The sequence below is a fragment of the Dendrobates tinctorius genome, unplaced genomic scaffold (assembly GCF_039654945.1).
Source record: "Dendrobates tinctorius isolate UK_male_01 unplaced genomic scaffold, ASM3965494v1 ptg000051l, whole genome shotgun sequence".
Taxonomy (NCBI): Eukaryota; Metazoa; Chordata; class Amphibia; order Anura; family Dendrobatidae; genus Dendrobates; species Dendrobates tinctorius.
The window spans coordinates 3,232,596-3,248,329 of NW_027361719.1; the positions used below are offsets into that span (position 1 = coordinate 3,232,596).

The 15,734-nt window shown below is 42.2% G+C and overlaps 1 protein-coding gene across 2 annotated transcripts in view; it reads left to right on the forward strand.

The window, feature by feature from the left end:
- LARP4 (La ribonucleoprotein 4) overlaps nucleotides 1-15,734 on the forward strand; it is an 81,833-nt gene that overhangs the window by 24,979 nt on the left and 41,120 nt on the right. For both annotated transcript variants that reach the window (XM_073576698.1, XM_073576697.1), the window contains exons 4-9: nucleotides 4,424-4,508; nucleotides 4,662-4,798; nucleotides 5,002-5,105; nucleotides 8,699-8,809; nucleotides 12,776-12,829; nucleotides 13,837-14,049. In XM_073576698.1, coding sequence (XP_073432799.1) covers nucleotides 4,424-4,508; nucleotides 4,662-4,798; nucleotides 5,002-5,105; nucleotides 8,699-8,809; nucleotides 12,776-12,829; nucleotides 13,837-14,049 — 704 coding nt within the window. The remainder of the gene's footprint in view (nucleotides 1-4,423; nucleotides 4,509-4,661; nucleotides 4,799-5,001; nucleotides 5,106-8,698; nucleotides 8,810-12,775; nucleotides 12,830-13,836; nucleotides 14,050-15,734) is intronic.

Consider the following 15,734-nt stretch of genomic DNA (forward strand, 5'->3'; position numbering starts at 1 on the left):
CCCAATGAAGGCTCCGAGAAACAGATTTTACGGTAAGCAACCCAAAAATCCTGTTTTTTTTTTTTTTGTTTTTTTTTTTTTAGGGAAACTCTATGCAGGCTTTCATATGCACCGAGGAAAGACTTCTGTTGGGCCACTCTGCCTTAAAGGCCCAACAGGTGGAGGCATGCAGTGATGGTTAACTTTGTGGAACTTTCTCCCTTCTACTGCATCTGTGGAGCTCAGCCACAGTGATCTTGAGGTTCTTCTTTATCTCTCTCACCAAGGCTCTTCTCCCTTGATTGCTTAGTTTGGCTGAACGGCCAGGCCTAGAAAGACGTCTGGTGGTCCCAAACTTTCCATTGTATGGATTATGGCGGCCACTGTGCACTTAGGAACCTTGAGTACAGCAGAAATTGTTTTGCAACCTTGGCCAGATCTGTGCCTTACCACAATTCTGTCTCTGAGCTCCTTGGCCATTTCCTTTGACCTCATGGTTCTCATTTGGTCTGACATGCACTGTGAGCTGTGAGGTCTTATATAGACAGATGTGCGCCTTTACAAATCAAGTCCTATCAGTTTAATTAAACACAGCTGGACTCCAATGAAGGAGTAGAACCATCTCAAGGAAGATCACAAGGAAATGGACAGCATGTGTCTTAAATATGAGTGTCTGAGCAAAGGGTCTGAATACTTATGACCATGTGATATTTCAGTTTCTTTAATAATTTTGCAAAAAATTTTACATTTGTTTTTTTTTTTTTTTTACAGTCAAGATGGGGTGCAGAGTGTACAGTAATGAGACAAAAATGAACTATTTTGATTTTACCAAATGGCTGCAATGAAACAGTAAAAAATGTAAAGGGGTCTGAATATTTTCCATACCCACTGTATATATGATGCCTGTCATACATTTGCCTTGCACTGAATTGGTTATTTACGTAAAATATCATGTCGGCTTGTCTGCCAGAACAAGGGGCTTTCTATTCTAAATTGTAGGAGAGGGGGTCCTCAGGGTGATCTGTCCATCTATGATCATTAACTCTAAAAGTGCATATGGATAAGGATGTCGTTAGAAGACAGCCTGTTTAAGAGATTTGTATTTTCATTTTTGAACTTCCTTTTTAGATTAAGCTCCATTGTATTCTGCTTTTTGAGATAACCTATACATCCTTCCGTCCACAAGAAATAGGCCTTATTTTTCTCCCTTTACTTATCTGAGAAGGTTGCCTCTCTCCCCACCCCGTTCCATTGCCTTGAAAGAAATATTCTACTGTTATATAAAGGGGCAACTTTACTGCAAGACAATCTTGAGCGAGTGATAAAAAAATGCTCACTTTACGATGATGCCACGTAAACAGGCTGCTTATCACCTGGTGAATGAGCAAAACACGTTCATCAGGTGAAATTATTTTTGTGCACTATAAAAATCGTTGTTCCCGGTGGTGCTTCATCCTGTGTAAGCAGGATTTGTGCTTTCCAATTATGGCAGCTTATGTGCACAGCGTAGATTCACTCAGTGTGCATTGTTCACTTTGTTCTGCCGGTGTAAACAGGTAATCAAACGTCTGCCGTTTGGTAAGTTTATTGATCGGCGATCATAATGTGCTGCCACTCGTTCTATGTAAGTGAAGCTGTTTTCACGCTCTGCTCATCTTTGTGGTTCTTGCTGCCTTTTGTTCTTTGATATGGCTTATTGCCCATAGCTATGTGACCTTGGCTGCCAATCATTAGCTGCATCATTGATGTATTGTCAGCCGTAATATCACAGACAGCTGCTGGTAGGTTGATAAGTCATCTCAATATTGGGTTGTAAAGTTGCGTAGGACCCAGGTGTAAGTACAAATTTTAAGAAAGTTTGAAATAGTTTGTTTTGAACCCCTTGAATGAGTTTTGCTGGTGATTTTATCAGCTTTTATTGCAAAGGTTAAAGTACAGCTGGCATCTGTAATAGAGGTCATGTGCTGAAGATAATCATGTGACCATAACTACTACTACTGGTCTGCCTATTTGTATCCATAACTCACCTTTTAATCTGTTTGCTATTCAAGGATTCACAACCCTTAAAGGGGTTGTACACTACTAGAATGACCCCTTCTTGATCTAAATTTTTGGTCCCCATCAAATAAAGCTTACACTCGCCCCCTATTCCAGTGGTGTCGGTACTCGCGGTCCCGGTGCACTCGTTTTGCACTCATTTGTACGACACATGGTTTCTGCCATCACGATTCCAACCCCCCACCCACCCTCTTCGCACAAATTGAACATGAAGAGGAAGTCTGAGAGCAGCCGCATCCCGGACTCCCTTTTCATGTTCAAAGCTTCTGAAGACATGGACAAACTCATTGTGCATCGGGTACCACTTGTTATAATGTCACGAGAGCCCTGGGATCGTGCATTTTGACACCGCTGGTAATGCACCAGCATGGGAGGGGAGTGAAGACTTAGAAAGGGCTGACTTGGTAGTGGACAACCTCTTTTCAAGTAAATGGGTAGTCAGTAGAGATGGGCGGATACCTGGATGTTCAGGTCCATCAGGTTCGGTCAATCAGTTACAAAAAGTTTGGGTACCAGAAGAGTACCCGAACCCCATTCATTTGAATGGGAGGCCTGGACATCACAGCTTCTGATCAGCGGTGAAATCCTCCCCGCCGGTCAGAGCCGCGGTTCCCAAGTTGTGAAAAGACAGCGTGAGCGCTCAGCTGTGATCGGAGGTATAGGGTTTACCTCCGGTCACTGGTGTCAGCGGATGGGACAACTGCTCCCATTATCCGACACTTGCTGCCCCTAATAACAGCAGGATGGGTGTATTCATTAGCCGGCTCCTGCGCTGTAAATACAAAAAAGTGTTTCCCCTGTACTTTTTGATACCCAGCCAGGCAAAACTCACAGCTTGTGGCTACAACCCTCAGCTGTGTAGCTTCAGCAGGGCTGGTTATTAAGAATAGAGGAGTCACTACGCTGTTTTTCTTGTAATTATTTAAATGGTGTGGAGTCTCTCTCAACACCCTCCCCATTTTTGACAACCAGCCTTGCTAAAGCAGACAGCTGGGTGCTGGTATTCTCAGGCTGGCAATGGATATTGGCCCCTCCCAGCCTAAAAATAGCAGCCCGCAGATACCCAGAAAAGGCACATTAGATGCGCCAATTCTGGCGTTTTGCCCGGCTCTTCCCACTTGCCCTGTAGCGGTGGCAAATGAGGATCATTTATGTAGGGTTTATGTCACTTTTTTGTATTGTCAGGCAACATCAAGCCCTTGGATTAATAGTGGAGAGGTGTCTGAGACTATCTATTGCTAATCCCATAGTTATATTGCAAAATAAGACATAGCCAGAATAAAGTCCTTTATTAGAAATAAAAGTAAAACAGTTTTCAATTTTTATGTAAAAATAAGTTATCAACACCTAATTCCACCGAAGCACTCATTCTCCTGTAATAAAGCTAAAATAAAAAAAACTATGCCATACCTGTCTGTTGATCTGTCCCACTCCGTAATCCATGTCTGGGGGATAAACCGTTTTCAGCCTGGATGGTACCAAGATGCAACCGTCCAGGCTGAGAATCACTGGGGAATGAACTGCTGCGTGCGCAACCTCAGTGACTAGCAGTGACGTCATCGAGGTTTCCTCCGGTCACTGAGGCTGTGTTCCCTGCCGGGCTGAAAGGCGGTGACTTCAGTGAGATCCGCACTAGCACCGTGAGTGTTTTTCCTATAGAGATTAAATTAGATATAGATATAAAGAGATTGTGAGATATATACACTGTGCGTGTGTATATATATTATATTCTCTCGTCAGACTGCATTCTCCAAACTATTGCAATTGTGTGGATACATAATGTGTAGGTTTCTATTACATATTTATCATATATAGTCAATGCATTTTATTTTTTCATGTTTAACTTGTCCCCTAAAAGATCATAAAACATGTTAAAAAAAAAAAAAAACCCCATAAAATAAAAAATTTCCTTTCTCCCTCACTTGGGGCATCGTGTGCCAGCATCATTGCTATGGCAGTTGAGACCCGTCGTTCATGTAATAGCCAGGTACTATAGAAGTATTGATGGTGCTGATGCTTCTGTTTACTGCATAGCGCTTACTGTTCACTATGTAGTCTGCGAAAGAAGATAGAAGTGGTAATAAACCTCTTCTGTCTTCTCTCCGGGTTCCCCCGGTGTGTGACAGTTGGAGACTGGACCTGCTGCAGCTAAATTTTAGGAACTTTATCACCACACTGTAAATTGACAATGCCGTTGGGTTAAAGCCCAAGACAAACTGCCCAAAAATTACAGCACTTGGTCATGCTTTGCTTAAACAATGGGTCATTTCCTTGTGATGTGTCTTCCTTTAAAGACTTTTAGTTTTGCAATCGGACATACTCCCTTTTGTGAGGCATCTGAATTTAGTAGCCCAAGTGACAACTTAATATCTGTGTATTTATGAAGGTGAAGGCACGTCTGTTCCACAAGCTGTTTCTGCAGAAGATCTGAAAGAATGTCTGAAAAAGCAACTGGAGTTCTGCTTTTCAAGGTATGAGTATAACTATACTTAGTCTTATTCCATGTCAAGTGTTCATGGAAGAAGATGCCGTAAAAAGAAAAGCTAGAGATGGTTATGTTCATTATGGCATGTGAATTTTTTTTAAACATGGCTATCTTTTTTTTTTTTTTTTTTTTGCTGCAGAGAGAACCTATCTAAAGACTTATACTTGATATCCCAAATGGATAGTGATCAGTTTATACCTATATGGACAGTTGCAAGTATGGAAGGAATAAAAAAACTGACCACTGATAAGGACCTTATTGTTGAAGTCCTACGTTGTAAGTAGTCACATCTTGTGTGTATTACTTTCTTTTATATGCTTCAGAAGGACCTCTGTGCTTGTGGGAACTGAGTGATTGGGATTTGTGTTGTGATCTAGTCTGGGCACCTGCAGATGGCGGTGGCACAACACCATTATGGGGTTGTGATGGGATTAACACCCCCTTATCTCGTTTCCTGACCACTGTCATTTTTGTTACAGCTACTCCTATGGTACAAGTTGATGAGATAGGAGAGAAAGTGAGACCAAACCACAAGCGATGCATTCTAATTCTACGTGAAATCCCTGAAACGACTCCTGTGGAGGTACAGATTTTTTTTTCATGCTAGTTGGATCAATATCAAGGGTCTCTTTCATTGACAGTATTTAGATTAGTATTTGTAAGCATAGACTAGAAGTTAGATTTATTTTTCAATGCACCTATGTTTTGTAGCCATTCCTGGATTTAGCATACAAATGTTGCTCAAAATACTGCCATGTAACAGTGACCGGTATGTCAGCTTGACATCTTGTCCAGGAGATGTCGCGTATCTAGTTACCCTGAAAGTAAGTAACCCAGTCAGCTTGTTGTGTTACACACAAATATTCCTGTCGTTGCCTCATTAAGTTGAGTTCATCTCTGAGCTATTCTGTGTCATACCCACACTGCTCTACCCAGAACACCTCTTTTTAACCCCTTCCTGACATATGATGTTCCATTACATCGGATGTTGAGTGGCAACGAAAGGAGCTGGCTCTGGTGCTGAGCTCACATTAAACCTTGGAGAAGCATGCTGTGATACGTAGCCGAAATCGTGCCATAGCAACGACTGGACTGGTCTCCAATCGCAGCTGATTAGTCATTTAAATGCCGCAGTCAGTCACAGACAATGGCATTTAAATTGCGTGATAGCAGGGGTGCATGTGCATTGGCTCCTATTGGCACTTTGCGATTGCATCGTGGGGGCTGAAGGATTGTCACGGGAGCTGGCTGAATGCCCCCCCCCCCCCCATGGCTGTTACCTTTGTCCGATGAAGCCCAGCCTGTGATTGCACTTTATAGGACTATTCCCTTTTGTCTGACCTGACAATCTGCCTCCAGAGCTGATTATAAGTGAAGGTGATACCAGTGTGAGACATGTAATAGGATGGTTTAGTGAAACCTGCTTTGAGCAGGGGATTGGACCAGGCGAGATTTCGACCAACGCCATTTTGGATCCCGACGGCATCCACGCCGGCGACATGTTCTTGCGGCGACGCCATCTTGACTATCGCGGGATTTCGCCGATCCAAAATGGTGTCGCCGCAAGAACATGTTGCCGGCATGGAGGACGTCGGGATCCAAAATGGCGTCGGCGAAAACTCGCAAGATTTCGCCGACACCATTTTGGATCCCGACGTCGTCCACGCCGGCGACATGTTCTTCCAGCGACGCCATCTTGACTATCGCGGGATTTCACGATACTCAAGATGGCGTCGCCGCAATAACATGTAGCCGGCGTGGACGTCTGGATCCAGGATGGCGCCGGCGGAAGAAGATGTCGGGGATCGTGGAGCAGCGGCGATTACTGCGTGAGTATGAGAGACGGAGTGAGAGAAGGGGTCGTATGTGGAGTGAAGGAGTGAGTGGAGATGGTGAAAGGTGAGAGGAGTGTGTGTGTGTTGAGGGTTAACATGGCAAGAGGTGTGATGCTATCGCATCCTCCCGATGCGATAGCATGGGGCCATAATCTAGTGATTTATATTATTGGTCTGCTCTCCTGATCTCACTTCAGAACTTTGTGAGATTATAACTAATAACACTCTAATCAGAAAGCTCAGTTACCCTGCACTAACATCTGCAGTTGCAGCTCTTGGCAGTCCTGTCAGCTCCACTGCAGTTGTTTCTGATTACAACTAACACAGTACAGCAGAGCTGAGTTTTGTTTAAATATAAACACAAATTGCAGTGGTTTTCTCAATCCTGTCAGCTCTACTGTAGAGCTGTACCTGATTTTAATAACGCTTAAATCTCCATCTTGCAGGCATCAGTGCTGCCAGCTTTACTGTACTGCCCCTCTCCTACACCTGAAAACTGAAGTGTTAATTGTAGTCAGGCGTAGCTCTGCAGCTGAGGTGGCAGAAAGATGAGAGATGCATGTGTGTTTGTAGTTAAACAAATCTCAGCTCTGCTGTACTGCGTTAGTCACACCCAGCTTAGAAGTGAGATCACAGTATCATTTTCAGTTTCCTGTGACATGTATACCCATATAGACAGCATAAAAGGGCTCATCCTACAGTTCCCTTGAAATTGGAAAAAACTATACATGTTTGATATTGCTTTAATCCTACTGATATGGAGAACCATACTGTCAAATCATTTTTACCACACAATGAACACTAGAATCAAAACGAAAAAACGAATGGCAGAATTAAATGAAACGGCAGAGAAAGTTCTTATAAGAAAAATAAAAATTTTAGTCTCGGTGCAAAGAGACACAATACACAAGATAAAAAGTATCCTGCAATTGAACTTTAGCCTCTTTATTAAAAGAAAAAGCCAATGACTGGAGAATATTAAATAAACATACACGAAAGGGAGGGGAAAGTAGGAGACAGCTCTGTTTCCAACCACTCTTGGGCGATGAATCACCGCACGGAGCCGCCCTGGTCCGGAACGTGTCCAATTGAAGCCAAGCAGAAGGAAAAATTGTCTCCAGCGTTGATATAAAAATAAAACTTCACCTTTTATTAGGAATTTTCTTATAAAAACTGATGGACCGGCATACCGTACTTATTCATGAATAAGAGGTTTTAGTCGAAACAAGTCTGTTTATTCATGAAAATACCTAATAACGGTGGAAGTTTTATTTTTTATGTCAACACTGGAGACCATTTTTCCTTTTGCTTGGCTTGAATAAAGATAGAAGCATTATAAAATGAAGTAATGAGCCTGTACGACACCACTGACAGATTAGACCTCGACTATCGTGGAGAAAAGTTCAACATAAATACATTTCTTTATCATCCTAGAGATCTGCATATGTATATTAATTCCAATCCTACCCATAAAAGATGCTTATTGTGTTTTAAGGGATAGTGAGTTCAGGAGTGGTGTGGTTTTTTTTTTTCTAATAAAAAGTCGCTAAAAATTAAAATAAAAACCGCAAAACTGGAACGACCCTGCCCCTCTCCATTACATTAGGTTTTCATATTGCCTCTTCAGAAAGAAACAGGACTTTTTTACTCTACAGCGCCACCTATTGGTAGTGGCAATCCTACAAGTCACAATCAACCCTTTAACGAGTCTTGTAATATGACTTAAGATAAAAGCCAAATCAGAATCTCAATTTGCAGACATGGTGTTTCGGGCTATTGGCCCTCGTCAGTGCAAAGTATGAGATCTGATTTGGCTAGGTGAGAGGCTCTGGACTGAGGTCTAAGAGGTAAGGTTTCTCCTTGCGGAGAGTGACATGCCAGCTCTGGCTTGTCAAGGTAAGGAGGCTTATTCGCCATGCAATGCTCCTCTGGGAACATAATATGCAAATTGCATCTTCAGAAAGAAAGAGGACTTTTACTCTACAGCGCCACCTATTGGTAGTAGCGATCCTACAAGTCACAATCAACCCTTTAACGAGTCTTGTAATATGACTTGGGATAAAAGCCAAATCAGAATCTCAATTTGCAGACACGGTGTTTCGAGCTACTGGCTCTCGTTTCTTTCTGAAGAGGCAATTTGCATATTTTCCCAGAGGAGCATTGCATGGCGAATAAGCCTCCTTACCTTGACAAGCCAGAGCTGGCATGTCACTCTCCGCAAGGAGAAATCTTACCACTTAGACCTAGGTTTTCATAGGAATTATGGATTCAATTCTGTGTTCTAAACCATTCTGCTCTAAATTTCATGTCTGATAACTTTTTTTTTGTTGTTGTCTTACAGGAGGTGAAAGCACTATTCGATAATGAAAATTGTCCAAAAGTGATAAGTTGTGAGTTTGCTCATAACAATAACTGGTATGTTACATTCCAGTCTGACACTGATGCACAACAGGTAAGATGGGGCCTTGCTGCCTTTATCATTTTCTGTGTTTTTTTTTTTTGGTTCGTTCTTCAAATTTATTCCAAAAAACCTGCCTTTTTCTTAATCTTTCATCAAATTGTACAAACTGTATACTTTTTAAATCCATGTCTGAATGGCTGTGATACCTTGACAGTAAAATGCAAATCAAGTCCTGCCAGAGAGTATAAATTCTCTACGCCTAGCCTGACTGACAGCTGTAGCTTTGTATTGAGCACTGAGATCTCCGCAGGAGAAGGGACACTGAGGAGCGGTCAATCAGGCAAGGTTAAACAAAAACACGGCTATTCTGACATAAATGTTCAGCGTAAGTACACCAGCCTCTTGGGTTTAAAATATATAATGTATGTGTTGTGAAATCTGGTGACATCTGCTGTGAGTTAGGTTTATTTAAAGGTATGGCTGAAAATGGCACTAAATTTGCACATCCTTGCCTGCTAAAATCTGGCTTAATTAGAATTTCTGTCCTTGATGAACCAAAATAGACCAAATTCATGAACTCATGCGTTCATACATTTCCTGCAGACCACGACTGCTCCCTGCTTTTCTGGGATTGTGTTACATGATATATGTATGTGCAGGTCTGGGCAGTGTTCTGTTTAGGAATTTCTCATGTGGCGGATAGCAATCGCACTGTATTCGGATGTAAATCGGACACTAGGTGTAAATCTGATTGTGCTCCCGTGAAAAAAAAAAAGCATGATGCTTGCATTACTCTCGTCCGACTTTGCAGGAAAAAAATATGACCGTGACTCCAGCCTTAAAATGATACCTGGGTGATGAAATCCGTCTAATGGTTGTTGGTTGATCTTTATTTTCAGTATTGAGTTAATGATATGCTCGGGGCGGCCTGTGGGGGTGACTGCTAAACAAGCCTACAGACCTATGCCATGCATGCTAGTCAGCTATGCTGCTAGAAAGAACATGCGAGCAATGCTGATGAGCCCACAGGCAGTACGCTGGACCGAGATAAGGGCAACATTTCTGGTACTTGTAAGGTTATTCTCCCGAGGAGAGAATTCCGTGGCACTATCATTTAGCCAGAGGAAAATATAGTGGCGAGTGGCCTGCAGCGTGCCCATAACATCTGCACAGCTGCTTCTCAGACGGATTTTCTGGTTTTGACTATGGCTTGCTCAGTAGATCACATTTTTGCACTGCTGCCTTCCCTGAGCTCTGCTTGTTTCCGACTACTCATTTGCCTGATGATTTTGTACTTTGTGAAGAATAGCGCACCAGTTCTTCACCAAACAGTATAGAAAGAACATTACAGAAGGGCATCTCACAGCCTCAACAAACCCTAAAAAGCTATAATCTGGAATCTGACCTAACCAGCATTTCCGTAGACTCTATCTTTCTCTGCAATTTCCTTAACGTGCATTAGACTGATGTAAGTGTCTGACCACTTAAACCCCCATCAATCACCAGTATAGGGGTCTTGAGTCGGCCACATAACTGCTTCAGGATGAGTTTAGTGGGCTTTGGTTTCACTCTTGTCAAGGTCTATGAAAGTAACCAAACACAAAGAGGAAGCAGGGCGAAACGTGCGCGTCGGGTGACAGGGCTCCTAGTCCATCTCTACATGCTGCTGGGATCCAGGTAATGTGTGTATGGCGGCTCTTAACATTCTCTAGGTTACACACAGTTTGCAGGGCGCATTATCCCTCAGTAAAACCTCCATAGTGTATATCTCCGGTGGAGAATCGTCTAGCGATCAGAGGTAGTGTGCAGAGGGTTTAAGGTGCCTGGTTTCCTGTTTATGAATTCCCCACGTGGCATCATTTGGGTAGTGTGTTTACATAAAAATGTGCACTGGGGAGTTTTGGTACACTTGCAGGATTACAACTTTCTTGGTATATGAAGTATTGAGTGAACGTCATGTCACTTGCCATGCAGCAACACATATTATTGTGGAGTCAGTCTGTCACTGATATTTTTTTTTGTTCCTGTACTTTACTATGTATTTATGCAAATATTTTTAACGGCAACGAATAAATTTTGATATCTGATATATAAAGCTCAAGTGTGTGTGTGTGTGTGTGTGTGTGTGTGTCCGGGATTGGCATCCGCACCGTCGCACCTACAGTCACAAAATTTGGCACAGTCACACGTCTGTACCCCGAGAGTGTCCTAAGCTATGTTGTGAGGCGAAACTTTAACCCCGCGCGTTCCAGTTCACCAAACAATTTTGCCCCTATCTACATAATGGGGGGGGGGGGGGGGGGGGGGGGAGTGTGTATCAAGCCCTGCCCCTCATTATGATGTCATAATGGTTGCCATGGTGACGTTGATGTCATAGGTTGCAAGCCTCGCCGCTCATTATGATGTCATAATGGTTGTCTATGGGATGGAGGATGTGTGATGGGTATATGGGCACGGGACTATGGGATGAAGGATAATTATAATTTGCTATAACTAACCACAGTTAGTTACTATGCCCGGGGGCAGTGCCGGGCTCTTCAGCTAGTTTTTAATATTAATGGTTTGATGCTCATATTTTGGGGCTCTAATTCAGCTACCAAATGGTGGACATGTGATGCAATTTGTGAGCTTATTTCTTTATATATCTGGCAATTTAATGTTTGACTATGTCCATATTCTGCTGACATCTGCTCTAATAAAGCTTATGGACAAGGAGTGTACTGATGACAGACCCTTTAATGACGTGTTCTGTCCCAAAAACCTATGTAGTGCACTCCACTGGACAGCCATAGATCTTAATTTCTTTGTTATAGTTTACAAAAGATTTTTGTTTTTCCTGGACTGTTGACTTGGATAAAATTTAGCTGCAAGGAAAATGGACAAATTGACTCAAGATAGAGCCTAGAAAGGAATATTTTCTTACAGCTTCTGATAAATGGGTAGATCTGTCTGTAAAACCAGTGGTCCCTAACTTGTAATTCTCCAGCTGTCAGTTTGTACCAAATTATCACTTAACCACTGGTAGAGGATAACGTGCTGATTATAGGTGTTCCACAGCCAGGACCCCCACCTATAATAAAAACAGGGTGTCAGAAAGAAGCGTCCATTGGGCATGAGCAACACCGCTTCATTCATTGTCTGTGGGGCAATGATGGGGCTGCTGGTTGTTGTTGTTGTTGTTGTTGTTATGATTCCATGGTGCTGTACATGAGAAGGGGTTACATACAAATTACAGATATCACTTAACAGTAAGCAAACTTACAATAACAGACTCATACAGAGGGGAGAGAGGACCCTGCCCTTTCGGGCTTACATGCTACAGGGCTATACACTGTGCATAGGCAGAAAGCAGCCAATCAGGGATGGAAGCGAGGTTGGACTACATGACAACAGGTTTTAGTCCTCTAGTGAGAATTCTGTTTTAATAATGAATGTTACTGAAACGGCAGCAAGCAACCCAGTAAGTGACAGATCGCTGTAATCGGTGACTGTCAATATGCGGTTCTCAGATTAGGTGGCGAAAACCTGGTGACTTATTCCCTTTACAAAGTGTTTTTTTTTTTTTTTTTTTTTTTTATTCTAATCACTGATGTTCTCTGACTACTGTGCCCTGTTTTTTCTGGTTGATAGAGGCCATAATACCCACATTCTGTAAGGAAGAGGTAGCTTGTAGTAGAAAAGTCATTGGCTATGGGGAGCGCTGTCTCTTTGACCAATGAACAGGGAAAGTAGGACCGAAGGTCTCCCGATAAGTGAGGATAAGAGGAGAGATCTTGCACCTATAACCTAATGTATGTATATGTGCCATAACCTGACAATGTGACCAATTTATACAGCAGCCGGGAAGGTTGTCACCTCACGTTTTTTGCTATGGTGCAATCTAATCTAATAAAAGAGCAAATGTAGTGAATAAGTGTGTATAATACAGCACGTTACACTTCTTAATGTGGTTGTACGTGTTTATTATTGATGGCCGTGTCCTGTGTGCTAACCCACCGACACTACTCTCTCCTGCAGGCTTTTAAATACTTAAGGGAAGAAGTTAAAACATTTCAGGACAAGCCAATAATGGTAAGATTTCTATTTGCAGTATTATTTCATATTCCTTTTTTTTTTTTTTTTTTTTTTTTCTTGTTCTCTTTCAACTTTAAGCAAAATATTGGTCTGGTCTCGTTTGCCAAAATGCGCATTTTTCATGCTGGTCTGAATCTGGTGATGTATTTGTTGCCTCTCCGTTCCTGAGCTCCAGCCTCCTCTTCCTTGTGTGTAAATCTAGTCTCGTTAGCCAAGGTGGAGTGATCCTCGTGAAGATGTCCTTAGAGATTTGATGCCCTTGTTCAGTTTTGTGATTAAGTTTATTTAATGGGATAGAGGGGGCATTTCTCTGGAACGGAGATGGGCAGGAACATCAGATTTTCTGGAGTACGGCAGCATTTAGAACTAGGTAAAACATTTATGGTATATATCGATGTGAAGTGACTGTTGCTCTTTAGGCCGAAGCACTTTTACCTCTATGGACGTTCATGAAAATCATATTAAACATTTTTGCCGTTTTAGCAGGTTGTTGGTTTTTTTTTTTTTGTTTTTTTTTTAAAGCTCAGGAATAGTTGTGCATCAATAAGTTACAGACCACTTGTACACATGTTTGTGTTGTGACTCGTCACATCAAACTGGCTGGTTGCTTGGTGCATAGTTCCTTACTAGCGTGGTAGTTAATAAGTTGTAGATCCTTGTGGGCCAGCACCTGGGATCCCCAGTGATCCCCACAATAAGACTATGGGGTGCCATGTTTGATTGGATCTGTCGGGCAACACTCTTTATTGCAGGTCTAAAGCATAGTCTGCTAGGTTAAATAAAAGGTTTACAAAGTGTTTTGTTTGTCACTGGAAGTGGCTGATGAGTTAGAGACATTGGAGACTTCCTTTTGAAATCTACTTCATGGAATGCTCCCAACTTACATTTGCAATATTTCTCAAAAGTTAAATGATGGATCTTTGCTTATTACAGCTTAGTTTGTGAATATTACATGGTCCAGCTACAGGTTTTTTTTTTTTTTTTTGTTTTTTTTTTCCCTGCAGGCAAGGATAAAAGCCATCAACACATTCTTTGCAAAGAATAACTATCGATCGTTGGACTCTAATGTGTACAGTCAGCCTGTTCAGACACAAGCACAGTTTCACTCGCCACTCTTTATGCAGCCTGTATATAGTCCTCATCAACAGTATTCACTCTACAACCTTGTGCCTCCAACATGGTCTCCAAACCCAGCACCTTACTTTGAAACTCCACTGGTAAGTAATGGCCATAGATGTCTGCAAGCAGACGCCAGTGTTTGTCATGCTCGGCCCAGTGATGAAAACATGCGCCTTGAGAGAAAGAAGGTCCTCGTTCTATTACATGAGTTCAACAGTAATCTAATGGAAATGTTAGCTTCTCAGACACCAGGAATGGGTCCCATTTCTGATCTCTGACATTCAAGATTTTTTTTTTTTCATTCTCATGTAATGAATGGTGGGCCATCTCTGTGATTGCAAGATTATGAGATCTGAGGGCCTAAATTCCTATGTTCACTGTGTGTGTGTTGCAGTGTAGCAACCATTACCATAGTGTAGCTATGCTGGTCACAGTGTATTGTCGGCTGTCAACACAAAGGTCTGCTATATCTGTATATCGATAAAGTCCATATTTACAAAAAATAGTAATTGTTGTATTATCTTAATATAATAAAATCTAACATCACATCAACAGTACAAACATGTAGTCAAATGTTCAGGCAATGATGGCTAAGGTTAAGTAAAAGCAACAGTAAGGGGTTAATAAGCGAACACCTCCGCACCTTGAGAAAGTGAAAGCGAAACACGTGTCGGTCCATATCAGCACAATATGGGTAAGCACTTTGCTTGAGCACTTTCTTACACCCCTGTTGTGAACTCATTTTCTGGTCTGCCTCTGGTTTCTTTCTGGTGAGGGAACTGTTTGTGCTGACAGAGGAGTTGAGTTCTCTTTCCGGGCTCCCTCTGGTGGTGGCAGGAGGTAGTGAAGCTGATCTAATTAAGAGACCTACCACCTGATAATGAGGACGACTATTGGACATCTGGATTTAAGACAGTCGACTCCCTATTCCCATGCTGGTGATTTTCTTCCTGACTCCTGAGGTCTTTGTTTCCAGCTCAGTTCCTGTTTTCTCTGCTAATGTTCACATTTGATTTGGTTTTGTCTATTCAGTTTTTGCGTGGTCAGCCAGCCCCGGCTGGGGCTGTACTGATTTTCCACTCTTATGTTACTGTATGTGCCAGTTTGCTATTTGTCCCTTATTAGATTGGCCTCTTTTTGCTCTGTTCTCAGAATATGCCAGAGTGCTGATATAGTGGGAGAAGTCTAGTGACTTCAGGGTATTTTTTTGCTATCAGAAGTGTTGGACATTTTTGCAGGGTTTTTTGGCGTGATTCCAGACAGTATCTTTCCTTTCCTGTCCTTTCTAGTTAGTGTGGGCCCCATTGTTTGCTCAGCCTATTTTCCTACCTGTGTTTGTGCTTTCATCTTGTTTCACCGTCAATACATCAGTGGGGGCTGTCTATTCCTTTGGGGTCTGCTCTGGGGCAGTTTAGATTATCCCTTTTCTTGCTTTAGGCTTATTTAGTCCTCTGGCTGTGTTGAGGCGTCTAGAATCATCGCTCCACGGCTGCTCTTAGTTGTGTGGTTAGGATCAGGGGTCTGCAATCCGCGTAGTTACCAACCTTTCTGGTTTTCTGTGACTTAGCTTGGTTTTGTTTTCCTCCTCGGTGACCCAATCATAACACACCCCACTCAATGTCAGCAAGCAGTTAATCCTGAATGCTATATATGTGTTTTCAACTATGCAAGCTTATATCTGGTAACCATCTCTTTCAATCTCTGCTCTGAATCAACTCCTGTGTTTCTCCACTTAATTCAGTGTCAGCAAGCAGTTAATCCTGAATGCTATATATGTGTTTTC